General features: G+C 52.0%; 1 protein-coding gene across 4 annotated transcripts in view; it reads right to left on the bottom strand.

Annotated features, from left to right (window-relative positions):
* SH3PXD2A (SH3 and PX domains 2A) overlaps positions 1 to 11,002 on the bottom strand; it is a 230,006-nt gene extending 219,004 nt beyond the window's left edge. For all 4 annotated transcript variants that reach the window (XM_072739898.1, XM_072739897.1, XM_025993170.2 and 1 more), the window contains exon 1: positions 10,817 to 11,002. In XM_072739898.1, coding sequence (XP_072595999.1) covers positions 10,817 to 10,888 — 72 coding nt within the window. In that variant the 5' untranslated portion in view covers positions 10,889 to 11,002. The remainder of the gene's footprint in view (positions 1 to 10,816) is intronic.
* Between the last annotated feature and the right edge of the window lie 3,866 nt (positions 11,003 to 14,868).

The following is a 14,868-nucleotide window of genomic DNA, read 5'->3' on the forward strand; positions in this document are numbered from 1 at the left end:
CTGGCTCCTGAGGCCCTCTCTGGGCTGCCAGGGCCTGGGATAGCCTAAGAAAGCAGCAGGCAGCAAATGAATTAAACTCTCTTCTACTCCCAACCACAGCACTGTGGCCACAAAGCCATCTTCTCCAAGGACAGGATGTAGACCCCCATCAGCTAGAGCATCTGAGGGGCCAGGCCTTCAAAAGTGGCTCTGGACAAGAGTTCAAGGGGAATAAAAAATTGAATCCCAAAATAGAAGCCAGATCTTGCCAGGGGTTCAATCTCAGCAGCAAGAAGTTTGTTATCTTATCCTAACCATATCATGTGTTGATGGAGAGGCTTGGTGGGGAGGTCAGAGGGTGTAGAGGACTTAGGGATTTTATCCTTACCCTTTAAGTTTCATCTGGGGACCCACGTGAGGTGCTCCCTAGAAATCCCCAGCCTCCAAGTCCTCAGGAGGCTAAGCCATGTATGAAGCTACAGGTCCTCAGCCTTCCAAGGGAAGGCATACTCGCCTGGGTCCACTCCCTTTCTTAAGCCTCAGGGCCAGGCTCTCAGCGTTCCATATGCCAGCAGAGCCAAAAATCATGGCTTCCCATGGGTGCGTATGGCAGAGAGCAAAGTATAAGCATAGAGAGGGCATTGGAAGATCAAGTGTGGCTAGTTTTGACATGTTACAGTTGCTTCCAGCTGGGCCAGGAATAAAAAGAGAACTCCCAACTAGACACACAGCCACTGGGGGAATCTGTCAATCCCCAGGGATCACAGTGGGCCATGAGGAACCTCTGTTGCTGCAGAGATCTGGGCTCAAACCCCCAGCTCTTGCCATTTACTGCTGTGTGAGAGAGGGCAAGATGTAGCACCTCTCTGAGCCTTGCTGTCCTTGTCACCAAAACAGGGAGAGCACTCACAGTTTGCACAGATTAAAGGAAACAGTGGGTGAAAAGCCCTAGCCCAGTGCCTGCACCCAGAAAGGGCTCCCCTCATACTCTCTCTGACTCAACTTCCCCACTTCCCCTGCCAGGGAGCTGTGACGTCCAGGAATCATGGGGAAAGAAGGCTGCCCTTCTCAGGCTGCCGATGAGTGATAACCAAAGTAAATGATTAATCCTGGCTTGAACCAAAGTTCAGACATTGTTCTATTAGAGACCTTAACTCGGACAAAAGGATCTGTTTGCCAATCCACTGGGCCTTCAGGCAGCAGAAATCCCTGGGCAGTCAGCTCTGGAACTGCCCTTGCTGCCAAATGGCTGTCTGTGTCCCTTCCAGGTGCCAGGCACCGTGCTGAGAGCTGAATGAATCGATACCAGCCCGGGGGACAGAATTCAGGAAAGAGTCTCACTCTGTCAGAGTCCTGCTGCCAGCACCATGCCAGGCCAGCTAGGCCGCCTTCTCTGTTGTTATAATGAGAAATTCTCCCACACAGGCAAGTCCCTTAAAATAGCCCTTTGGGCCTGGGCCATCAGGAAACAGAATAAAGCTGGTCGGAATGGGGCCTACCATGAAAGACTTTACAAAGCAGCCACTTCACATAACAGGGACAATCCCTTCATGCTTAGAACCCTTAGGTGGGCAAAAGCAGCAAGGCAGGCTTTCTCAACAAAGAATGCTTTGCCACAGGAGGACAGCATGTTCAGGCAGCAGGAACCCCCGCTACCCCTGGGACAGCCCTGGAGAAGGACCAAGCGTGTCAAGCAGTGTGACAGCGTGAAACAGGCATAGGCTGGGGACAGGGGGTCAAACACACCTGGCTTTGTGCGTGATGAACAATGCAATCTGAACTTTCTGCACCTCAGTTTCCATATGAGTAATATGGGGCTAGAAACACGTGCCTTCAGGGCTGGTGTGGGGACAAGAGATTCTAAGTAAAATGTCTAGCAGTGCCTGGCCCGAAATAGGAATTCAGTGTGTGGTAGCTGTGGGATGATGATGCCCACATATGACAGGCCAAGGTCTCTTTTATGACTAAGTGAAAATACTCCTAGAAAAATGGAACAGTGAGGGCTCTCCACCAGGGACCACCAGCGATAGGCTGAAGTACAGACCAGCCCACACCCTCGCCATCCCTAACCCCACCTGGAACACCCTGCAAGTCCACTGGAGCCCACCCCTCTCTCCCTGAAGTTGAGTGTTCTATCTCTGCCAGGCTCCAGGGACCCCAGAGACAGACTGGAGGGCCTCAGATGCCCCACTGCATAATTCATGCTGCACTGACACACACAGAGGAAGGGACTCCGACCCCACCCCACCGTGTCCCTCCACCCAGGCTTGGGGAGGATGGCTTCCTCACCGGCCAAAGGGAAATGACAGCAAAGGGCCAGAGAAAGGGCCAAGTGAAGGGGCAGACTGCCCAGCTGTTTCCCCTTTGCTAACTCAGCGCCTGATGTCACTTCCTCCCCTCAGGTAACAGTAGCAGGATACGTGCCTGGAAATAGGTCTGTCTCTTTCCATTCACAAAAATGACAGGTGTGGAGAGCAGCAAAGTGCAGTTTCCAGAGGCGGATTTCTAGAAGACGTCTTCAATGAGGGCCGAAGGTGAACCTCGTCCACCCTGGCTACAAGGCTTCTCAGGAGAAGGAGCGTGGCTGGGGCAGCTTACATGAACATTTCCTGGAGGTCAGGAACAGCTCCCCTTTGTAAAGCATTCCTAGCCCCATCTGCATAAGAAACCCAACTGAGGGATCTGGGGAGCAACTGCTTTCTTTGGGCCCAGCGTTTCCCCAAACAGCTTTCACACCCACCCTCCCCTCTGCAAGGTGGACCAGCAAGGAAGCAATCACCCTAATTTCTAGATGGGCAACTGGAGATCTAGAAGGGGAAGGTGATATGTGGAGGCTCTCACATCTGGAAAAGCCAGTCAGCCAGGCTTGGGACCCAGTCTTCCCAGGAATAAGATGTGAGTAAGGGCTGTGAGGAGCTGTGGGACAGGGCAGCTTTTGGAGTCAGCAGGCCCCTGTCCATATGCAGCTTATTAGATGCATGGTATTTGGCAATTTATTTAAGCTCTCTGAGCCTCAGCATCCTCACCAGGACAATGTGGACACTAGCAGGAACGACACGCTTTGGGGAACTGTTTTGGGAGCTTCCATGTAAAACTCTTAGCACGTAGAAAGCATTTAGAAATGTTAGCTGTTCTATTTATTATTACATTCCCCCCAAAGAATCGGGCTTACTGGAATATCTGGCAGGGGTGTGGCAGGGGTTTAAATGAAGAGGTAGTTTGAAGCACCATATTTAAAACTAAAACCAGTTCAGAGAAATATTGAAGTAGAAGGCAACATGAGTGTGAATGTTTGGGGTGACAACCTTGGCTCCCAGCAAGCTGTTTAGGACTAGCCCCCAGGCCCTATGAGGAGAGGGGTTTCCTGGGGCGTCTAGTCAGCTCAGTCAGTGGAGTGAGAGACTCTAGATCTTGGGGTCATGATTTTGAGCCCCACACTGGGGGTAGAGTTCAACTGAAAAAAGAATAAATAAATTTATTTAAAGAGGTGGGGAGCTAAAAGTTATTTAAAAACAAATAGGTTAGGGGTTTCCTCTCTCTTGCCACTGGGGTATTTCCATGGCAATGCTGGGGAATGTGGATGGAAATTATCCCACTCGGCACACCACTGCTGCACCAGGCCCCGTGGGTCAGAGCCCTCCACGGGTGTTGCCCAAAGCAGCCTGCACCCTGCTCCATGCTGCTCCCTCATCTCCTCCTCCACCCTTCGCGCCCCTACCCAAGACGTCTGGGGTGCAATCAACTTTTATGAGGCAGCCTGACCCCTCCGAGGAAGAGCTATAAACAGAGAGGGCTGGGGTCTGTCCTGCCAACAAAAGCGTCCCCAATGCAGAACTAGAAAAACTGCTCCAGTTCTTACTTCTGTTCCAGCTATGGCTGCAAGAACCACCCCAGCCCTGGGGCCCACCAGAAGGATCCCACAAGGACAGTCAGCTCCCCTCCCAAGGATTACTGGGTAGAGGTGTCTACACAACAAAACTGAATTCCATCCGCTGGCATTCAAGGCTCTCAGAAGCTGGCCCCGGCCTTCCTCCTCATCCTTCTCCTCCAGGTGGGTTTTGGCCACATTTTCCTAGCATAGCCCACCTCCATCCAGTCCCTTTGCTTTTTCCTTTCTTAGAATGCCCTTCCCCTCTTTTCCCACCTAAATCCTACTCCTTCCCAGCCAAATCCTAATTACTCCTCAAAGCCCATCGTGAGCCTGCCTTCCCTGAAAACTCTAGTTCACAGAGAGCACTCCCCCTCCTGAAAAGCTTTAGGACTTAATTATTATTAAAGCAAGTACCTCTGTTGTGTTTCACACATACAAGTAGGTTCTTAGCTCTTCAACTCTTCACATTTATTAACTCACTTAATCATCGCCACCACCATACAAGCTAAGTCCTCGTTTCCCCACATTGCTTGAGGAACCTGAGCTCCCAAGAGAGGAGTAGCTTGCGCCGGGCCCCATGGTGGCCAGTGGTGGAGACAGGCTTCCAGCCAATGGACAGCAGAGCCCAAGATGCTCCCTCACAACACGGCCTTCCAGGTGCACATGTCACCCTCTCAGCAGGATCTACTGGCACTCCTTGCTTATTTTCATCCCCCTCTCTCTCTGATGGGGAAGAGGGCACAGGCTCACAGACTTCCATGTCCAAGACCAGGGTAAGAATCCCAGCCTTGCCACTCAATACTCTGAGAGTCACAAAAACACTCTGAGCCTCAATTTCTACATCTACAAAGCAGATATAAAAACACCTCCCTACCGGGGCACCTAGGTGGCTCAATCAGTTGGGCATCTGCCTTTGGCCTAGGTCATGGTCCCAGCCCCACATTAGGCTCCCTGCTCAGCGGGGAACCTGCTTCTCCCTCTCCCTCTGCCTGCTGCTCTGCTTGCTTATGCTCTCTCTTGCATGCATTCTCTAATAAGTAAATAAAATCTTTAAAATAAAACAAAAAAACACCTCCCTACCTCACATGGTGGCAATGTAGCTCAAATAAAAGGTCCTCTGAAAGGTATCGTCTATACTGCCAGACATATGGTAAGTACTCACATATTGATTCTTCCCCTTCTCTCCTCACTGTGCATCTTGACAACCTCACGGGACTCTGCTCAGCGCTCATTGCCAAAGTGGTGCCTTGCCTAGCAGTTACTCAGGGGTGTGAAAGAGGTTCACCCAATGGCCCCCCTGTGCATGTGTCCAGGCCCCTGACCTCTCCATTCACCTGCTTTCCTGACACTGACTTCACTGCAGGCAGCAGCAGCCTGGCCCCAGTGAGAAGTCACATGCAGCTCTGGGAATCACCTCTTGAAATGCTGATCACCCTACTGGACGCTTCCATTATTTTTGGCGATTGCTATGGCAGAGAACACCTCTGGCCCTGACTCAGAACCTATTTCCAAAGCCAGAGCTCCACCTCGTTTCCCACACACACACACCCCTTGTCCTTCCTGTTCCCTGGATCCCTGTCCTAAACCATTATCCCTTTCCTGGATTCTCAGAACTCAAGAGGAGTAAGTGTGACTACTGTATGTATAGCTCTATTATTTGCTTGATTTTGTTTAATTAAGAGGCAACAGGGAACACAGTTGCCTGTGAGACTTTTTCTGGCCAAGCACTAGGCTGGTCAGTGACTCAGGCTGAGGAAATTAGAAGGCAATTTCCAGAGGATTGCTGTACAGTCCCCTAAGTCCTAACACTCCTCTAATTCATGGCCTCCGCTGGCCATTAACTCACGCTGGCCCCAGAATATCTCTTCGGAAAATGCGGCAGCTGGCACTTATATTTCTGGAGCTGGAATCAGTCTCCCGTGACATCAAATAGGTTTATTTTTCCCTTCCCTTTACCTCTCCTCTGCCTGCCACCACACACAGTGACTCTGATCCTGACTTGTCCCCCCCAAACCCCCACTCAGCTCCCAAAAGGGTCATGATAAATGGCTGGTCGCGCTCCTATTCCAACAGCCAGCAGGATGTGGCTGGTTGTTCCATGAGCAGGAAGCTGTGTCAGATCTGTGAATCACCCCTGGATCACTTGCCTCCTTGGAGAAGGAGAAGAAACAGTTCTTGTGTGTGTGCACGTGTGTAAGAGGGAGAGACAGAGACAAAGAGAGAAAGAGACCGGGCAGGAGTGGTAACCGACGTGCAGCACTGACCTTGGGGCTAAGATCCTATGTTGACCTTGCCCTTACAGGACCACCTCTTTACTCCTCAACCTCAACCCACATGGCTTCCCTTCTGCTCAGCTTACTAGGCAGCCATCGCTAGATGGGCTCCAGGAAGCCCTCCAGGTCTGAACAGCTGTTCCTTGTTTATCTGTTTCTCTTGTGTGTTGGGTGTTCTCCACTGGGCACGTTGCCCAATTTCCCATCACACTATGAGCAGCTGGTCCTTCCTTCTTGCCTCAGCCTTCTCTTTTCTCTCAGCTTCACCTACCAAGTCCAAAGCATACTCCAGCTTTCTGGTGATTGCCAGATGGAAGGAACAGCAGATGGAAACTCATAGACGTTGAACATGAGTGACAGGGGCCAGGTACTAAGTAGAATGCTTTACCCAAAATTATCTCAAATCAACTTTCCAAAAGCTCTGTGAAGTTACGAGTGGGGGAAACTGAGGCTCAGAGTGGGTGGCCCAGGGTGGCACTGCCAGGAGGCACCAGAGGCGGGATTCAAACCCTGATCTGCCCCCACAGCACTTGTTCAGGAAAGGAACTGGCCCTGAGAATTGCCTCTTCTGCAGCTACATGTCTTTCTCCCACCATAACACTGGATCCACACTCAAAGCGCTTAGAGAAAAACTGAACGGCAGAGAAATGAATGGGTCTGGAGCCAATTCCTAAAAATGTACTCCCAGGACCAAGACCAAATTCTGTGATGATTTAAACACTCAGGAGAATGTACTATTTCCACAGTGTTGATCCGTAATTTATCACCTCCCACATCCGTGGGGACCAGCCATCATCCTGGGTCTGCTCCATTCACCCTGCCTCACCGTGATCGCCCTCTGTTGCCTTCACAAACTCACACCTGTAGCATAAGGCGAATGTCCCATACAGTGAGGTGGTCCTCAATTAACACCTCGCACTGCTCTCCCGCTGACATGTGAGCCTGAGCCTGGTCTCCCCTACCCTGACTCAAGTTGAGAAAGGGCTCCATTTTAGGTCCATATCCTCCTTGGGAGGCAAGCTAACCTGAGTTTACCCAGATCTGCCTTGTCCTAACTGGGAGATGCAGGGCAATCTCCAACCTCTCCAAGTTCATCCATCTGTCTAAAGGAATCAAAGCGCCTACCCCAGGTTAGGGTGCATTAGGATATATTCGATGAACCGTAGGAATCACAGGAAATTGTGCACGTTAAGTATTTGGCACCACCAATGGTAACTACTAACACTGGGTATTATTTGCATTCCTGAAAGAGTCCTGTAGAGGATCAGAACGTTCATGACTGGTACTTGTCTGAAATAAACAATCAAGAAAGGAAACTACTGTAAAAGCACAATGCCTCCCAAATCCAAACAAATAATTTGCTTGTTCTAGAGAAATGAGCTTCTCTCCACCACCATAGGACTTGACATACACCTGCATGTACATGTGACTGCAAAGAATTATGGTAAACTTGCACTGATATCTTATAGAAGACTTCCAAATGAAGTAATCTGCAGGTTGCATCCAGCATTATCAGGACCATTTGAAAGACAAGCAGCCTGAAACCAAAGGCACTTTACCTAAGGTCTCCCCAGGGGCAGCTCATAAAAGCTAAGAGAGGAACCCAACTCTATGCCAGTGAGCCTGACCTAAGCAGCAGGTGCCCACTTTCCCCAAACCCCACCCAATTAGGGGCTTGGCAGAGAGGAAGGAAGCAAGGGCTGACAGCACCATCCAAATAATAGAAGCCACTTGCCCATCTTCCATAATCAGACTAGAGTTATAAGACCCTTGGTGTCCAAGGAGCTCCCCCTTGTCCTGGAGACAAGCACACCCTTTGCCCGATGTCCTGAGAAAAAAACTTTGCAGTGTATTCCCAGTGTTCTGGAGCCAGCAGAACAGCCTCCTGCTTGGGCCCCAGGCCTCTCATCAGCCAGCTTCGGCTAACGTGCACATCCCATAAAACCTCTCTGCTCTGCAATTTGCCAAACCACAGACTAAGAATTCACCATCAGTGGAGGAGAGGCGGGAAGGGGGCACGCTTCTCCAGTGCAGAGGACTTCCAGAACATCTGTGACTTGGGCGCAGCGCGTCCTGCCAGCCACCCACACCAGAGTGTACCTTACACAGAACACTTGACTTCTGGTGTGTGGCATCCACTGTGCAAGGGCAAAGAGAGGAGGAGATCCTAAGCTTCAGAGGCACAGGCTCCCCCAACCTGTTTCTCCTGTCCCTATGAGCCCTGCTGACACTATCTATTATTAGGCCCCCTGTCCTTATATTATGCCCCATTAATGCCCCAAATATGTAGGAACCTCTTACGATCACCAGATATTTGTCTTCCTGGTCAACTCCAACCAGACTGAAGGTACTTTGACAAACAAAACCCACACCCTGGGCAAAACGCCAGGTAAACCTAGGTGCCGTGAAGAGCTAGATTGCAAGTGACTTCCCCCCCTTCTGGTTCTCAGTTTCCCCATCTGTCAGATGAAGGCGTTGAGCCTCATGAGTCCGGCCAGCTCCACAATTCCACAACATATAACACTTTCTCCTTTAATTGTTTTCTACAACCTTAGTTTAGAGCTCTGGATGGCCCCAACTGTTCAGTGACATCACTCCCTGCCCCAAACATAATGCCAATTCTTACATGGGAAGCATAGATGTCCTGGGAAACACTGTCCATAAAAAGGGAGGCAATGATCATTTCAAGGGAATTACACAGGACTTTTGTGTTTTTCACATAGAACAAGTTATTATCAATCTTAAAACCCAAAATCTTTCTTCCTTTTTTGCCAGACCATTAATAGCTACTTTTCAAAAGTGCTTTCTTAGTCAGAATCTCACCAATAATAAGCTACCATTTAGTGCGTGCCTGTTCTCTGCCAGGAACTGTGCTAAGTGCTTTTCATGGATGATCTCATTTAATTCTCCAGACAACCCTATGAAATAGGTACTATTATCATCCTCACTTTAAAAATGAGGAACCCTCCCACGAGGTTAAATAACTTGCTCAAAGTCACAAAGCTAGTTAGTACTTGACCAAGGCTTTGAATAAGACCCTCTACCTCAGAGCCCTAGCACTAACCACCCTCCCACTACTGTCTGTGGTGGGTTCTCTCTTGCTTTAGCAACATTTCTGGCTTGTTGCCAGTACACCCTAACTTGTAATCTTGGACATCACTGGTTAGAGCTAAGATGTGATGTTTCACTAAAAATCGAGAGCAGGGGGAAAGCACCCGCCTGGGTCTCAGAGCAGAGAGTGCCATCTGTTGAAAGTAGGCCAGGCTTCACTGAGGACTACAAAGAGAACCCCTAAAACTTAGCCTGTGACATGTAAGAAAAACAGTTAGTGAGGCCAACTTGATACTAAGGGCTGGGAGGTTCAAATGGACATCTATCTGTACCTGGAGTAGGTGCCCACCTAGTGACCCAAGTCCTCCGAAACAAGCTTTCTTGAAATGGCAGCTTTCTTGAAATGAAGATGCTTGCTGAGCCAGATAACAGGAAAGGAACAACTCTCCCACAGGCACCCACCTCACCTCTCTGTCTGGTCAGGAACCAGACTCCTTAGTTTACCTCCTCTCCAATCTGAGCCCTGGCCCATTTATTGCACTCCCCCCAAAGACTGCAAAAAGACAAACACCCAAAGTTCAGAGCTATTGGTGATAAAGACAGAAAGAGTAGCTTGAGGCTGACATTGGCACAAAACCCGGGCCTCTTTCAACAGGGAAATGAAAGGCATTTCTCAGAGATCACTGTGCAGTCTAGGGCAGCACCCTACAACCTGTTCTAACAGTTAAAATGAATGCTTTGGGCATTCTGAATACCCCCTTTAAGTGCCTAACTTGCAAGTAAGAGGCGGTCCTCCTGCTTTAGATGCCTGGCTGTGCCTTCTATCTCAAGTAGGGGCAAAGCTTCAGACAGGCGTCCTCAGCCGTCAAGGACAGCATGTTTACTTCCCAAGGTGCGAAGGATGGGAAGACAGGACCGGCTGAGATGAAAGGGGACGGGTCACCCCGTCCCTGCAGCTCGGCTCAATCAACCTTAGCCCCTTCTCATTAATCGCGGGGCAGGAAGGGGGAGGGGCAGCCAGCCGTTCCTTGGAGACCAGGGCAAACACTGGCCTCCCCGTGTCTGGAGACGGAGCATCACTTAAGAGGAAATGAACCCGGTTAAGGGTCACGTCCAGGGAAGGGATGAAAGGAAAAGCCACAATTCTCCTCACACCGACGGACACAATGACGTGAAGAAGGAAGCCAAAGCTGGGGGCCGAGGGTGGAGGTGGGGCGGGGGCGCGGCGGCTTCCCTGGGCCCCCAGAGCCCGCCTAGGGAGCCGGAGCCCAGGACAGCGCGGGGCTCCCCGCCCCCGGCGACCCCCAAAGCCTCGCGGCCCCGTCAGCCTGGGCGGCCCAAGCCCCAGGGAGGGCCGGGGAGATGCTCCTTCCCCGCGGAGCTTCTCAGCCGGGGTTTGGCGAGGCTCCCCCCACCATCCATCAAAGCTCAGGCGCACGGATGACTTCACCGTCTAACAGACAAGGGCAGCCACTTGCCAATTCCAATGCCAAAAAAAGAAATCGGGGGGCGGCAGGAGTGGAGAAGGGCAGGGAAGGCTTCCCTGGGATCAGCCTGCAGGGACGCTGCCCGGCCAGCTCCGGGCCTGGGGGCACCGCGGTCTGCGGCCGGGCCCCGCAGGGCTCGCGCGGGCAGGACTCACGTAGTGCTTGGAGGGGCTCCTCCGCTTCTGCACGTCCACCACCGTGGCATCCTGCACGCAGTAGGCCAGCATCTTGCCCCCCGGGGAAGCGAGCGGCGCCCTCCGGCGGCGTCACCTTCTCATCCCGGCCGGGCGGCCGCTCCTGCTCCCGCGGCCGGGCCCCGGCGCCCTCGGGCACGGCCCCGGGGCGCGGACGGTGCGGGGGTGCGGGCGGCCCGTGGGCGGCCCGTGGGCGGCTCCGTGGGCGGCTCCGTGGGCCCCGCGCCCCTTCCCTCCCTCCCTCCCTCCCTCCCTCCCTCCCTCCCGCGCCGCCGCCGCCGCCGCCGCCGCTCTCCGCCCGCCCGCTCTGGCCGCCCGCGGGTCCGGCGGGAACTGGCGGAGCGGAGGAGGGGCGGGGGTGTGTCCCTCCGGCGGGGACGGGGCGGGGGCCCCGAGCCTGCTGTCAGCGCGCCGGGAGCGGCTGGCGGCGCCCCCTCGCCGCGCTCGGGCTGGGGGGCTCGGCGCCGGCGGAGGCTGTGGGCGCAGGAGGCGGAGGCGGGGCCGGGCCGGCAGGGAGGGAGGGAGGGGAGGGGAGGGGAGGGGAGGGGAGGGGAGGGGAGGGGCTCGGCCCGGGGGAGGGGAGGGGCTCGGCTCGGGGCCGGGGGAGGGGGCTGCGGCCCGGCCTGCAGACCCGCGCCCGCCGCGCCCCCCGCCAGCCCGGGGCGCCGAGCGGGCTCCGGACCGCGGAGGCCGGGAAGGGAGCCCAGCGCCCCCCGCCGGCCTTCCGTCTTGGAGCCGCTTCGTGCCTTTTTGTCCCCACCTTCGCGTCCCCCCACTCCCATCCCCAGATCCCTGTGATGAAGAGTAGCGCTTGGCTGCCCAGGCGCCCGAGGAGGACGCGGGCCCCGGGAGGGCCGGCGCTGAGCCCTCTTCTGACCAACCACCTGCGCTCCCCGGGGTCACAGAGGTGGATTCTCCCCGGAAATGGGATCGACCCTCTGCCGAGTCGTCCATCGACCTGGCCCCGTGTAAATGACCTGGGACATCATTTACCAGTGAGGCGACAAGGCTCGGGTAACAGCACTGCCTGAAGCCCAGGGCTCCCCTGGGAACCTTCCCAGGCGGGCGAGGAGGGAAGGGACCACACAACGGTGGGAACATCCACCGGGTCGGCCCCCGCCCCACCCCTGCTCATCATTGGCCCCGGGCTCTGGACGTCTCACCACTTCTCCCTCTGGGCTGGGAAACTGACTTGCGGCCCCTTGTCCATCCCTGGACTTGGAGCACAATTACTATTTAATTGAATTTACACACAGACACCCCCCCCCCCATCTAGTTCATCTATTCTTTTTCATTCTAGCTTCAAATATTTAAAGAGGTAGTATTTTCACGATTAATTTTATTGTTTCACGAACACAATAAAGCTTTGTGACCATGGACCAATGTGAAACATCTGAAATTGGGATAAAGAGTTTTATGACCTTATTGTATTAAAAGTTTCTTCCCTACGCTGTCAGAACCCACGTACCAATCTAAGATTATTCACACATTTGCTTGGGACAGAATACCCCACTATTCCTCTGTCCTTCTTGATAAAGGATGCTAGAACACCAAGGGATGGCACTATCTAAATATTTGACCTTGAGCAAATCACTTAATGCCATAGGTATTAGAGTCACCTTGTGGTTTTCTTTTGTCAAATGTGGGTGCTGAACTAAATGGTCTTTTAAAAAATATTTTTTTTAATTTTATTTTTATTTATTCATGAGAGACACACAGAGAGAGGCAGAGACACAGGCAGAGGGAGAAATAGGCTCCATGCAGGGAGCCCAAAGTGGGACTCCATCCCGGGACTCCAGAATTACGCCCTGAGCCAAAGGCAGGGGCTAAACTGCCGAGCCATCCAGGCGTCCCAAAAATATTTTTATCTAAAAAAATTTTTTAAAGACTTTATTTATTTGAGAGAGACAGAGACAGAGAAAGCAAGAGACCGCATGAGCAGGGAGAAGGAGAAGCAGGCTCAATGTGGGGCTGAATCCCAGGACCCTGGGATCATGACCTGAGCTGAAGGCAGACACTTAACCAAGTGAGCCACCCAGGTGCCCCACTAAAAAGTCTTTCAAGATTCCTTCCTGCATATACTGAGAGTTTGGAAACTCTCAGCAGTCTTTACTCCTGTGGGCATAGTTTCGAGTTCTTTGTTTTCCATAATTAGCTGGTATGGCATTTGACATTTAAAAAATAAATAATGGGGGGATCCCTGGGTGGCACAGCGGTTTGGCGCCTGCCTTTGGCCCAGGGCACAATCCTGGAGACCCGGGATCGAATCCCACGTCAGGCTCCTGGTGCATGGAGCCTGCTTCTCTCTCTGCCTGTGTCTCTGCCTCTCTCTCTCTCTCTGTATGACTATCATAAATAAATAATAAAAAAAAATTTTTTTAATAAATAAATAAAAAATAAATAATGTATCAACTAAGCATCTACTCTATGTTCCTTTATAAGACATTAAGAGAGAGAAGAGAGAGAATTCAATTAATGTTTGTGGAACTGAAAACTGAGTCCAGCTGACCAATGCTTATTCCTTCCCTCAAAGAGTAGGGTGTCCAGTTAAGAAACAGGGATATCATTAACTCTGTATCTAATAAAATGTGTATTAGGACTCCAGAAAATGGGACTCAGAGCAGTCAAGGGGAGCTTCATGGAGGAAGCTGCCCTGTGCTGGGGCCCTGGAGGATAGGCAGAGTTTGGAACACCTTGGAACACTCTGCCTCCCCTGAACTCTTCTAGGCCAGCAGCACTTGTCCCGAGCTGTCTTGACATGTGTGTACTTGTCCGTAACAGACTTCATTTCTTCTGAAAGCGCCTCTTCTAGGCTAGGATCCACTCCAAACATGACTCTAAGCACAGGGAGGGCAGACCAAAGGCTCCATGCTCCTCCACCATTCTAGTGACTTAGTCCTTGCCTACAGGCGTCGGTCTTTTCCTAGCCTGAGAAACCCCAGACAACCTGATATCTCTTAAATTCAGGTCTTGGGGCACCTGGGTGGTTCAGCGGTTGAGCATCTGCCTTTGGTTCAGGCCATGATCCTGGGGTCCTGGGATTGAGTCTCGCATCAGGCTCCCCGCAGGGAGCCTGCTTCTCCCTCTGCCTATGTCTCTGCCTCTCTCTGTGTGTCTCTCATGAATAAATAAAATCTTAAAAAAAAAATTCAGGGTCTTGACACACAACTTGAATACTCCCAACTTCCCCTTGTGCTCCCAAATTATCTCAATTAAAGGGAGCAACTGAGTGGAAGCATCCATCCCACTTTAGGCACTTCTTCCTGTTCAGCATACTTTTACTGAGTGCCGGGCACTCCCCAGAAATGACTGACATTGGCCAAAGGCCTCTTGGAGAGGGGACCATGTACCCATCATGCTTGGCACATAGTGGGTACAATGGTCTGCGTTGAAAACATCTGCTCAAGTAGCTAGCAGTGCTGTAGAAGAGTAGGTAAATCCCTATTTTTGCCCCCTCCATCTATGAACTGGGGATGACTTCAGTCCGAGGACATTGTGAGAGTTCAAATGATACAATATAATCATAAAAATGCCAAATAAAAGTTTAAGATAAATAAGGGAAAGAGGACTCAAACTAAAGATGCAAACTGATGGATGCCTGAAAATCTGATTTTTCCAAAACAGCTCATTGTAAGATGCTTAGTTAGAACAAAGATTCTTCCAACTGGAAGGGATCCAAGAAATTATTTATTCCTCTAATTCTACAGAGGAGCAAGCTGAGGCAGAGAGAAACTAAGCAAGTTGCCTGATGCCACAGAGCCAGGTAGTCCCAGGCCAGCAGTCTTTCTCCCCCAACCCCTCCATGCTTATGAGCCTATTCAGGGTCAAGAAACGTTCATTGAAAGAGCACACTCTGTGCACTGACAAACATCTGCAGATCCAGAATGTTTCTTTCCCTTGAAGCCCGAGTCTCCCATTCCAGTTCTTTGTCCACACAAGCATCACATAGCGGCCTGGACGCCCCCCCCCCCCCCCCGCCCGCCCTGCAAGGCGGGATGTCTCTCAAGGGCAGG

Source organism: Vulpes vulpes, chromosome 15, assembly GCF_048418805.1.
Source record: "Vulpes vulpes isolate BD-2025 chromosome 15, VulVul3, whole genome shotgun sequence".
In the NCBI taxonomy this organism is placed as follows: Eukaryota; Metazoa; Chordata; class Mammalia; order Carnivora; family Canidae; genus Vulpes; species Vulpes vulpes.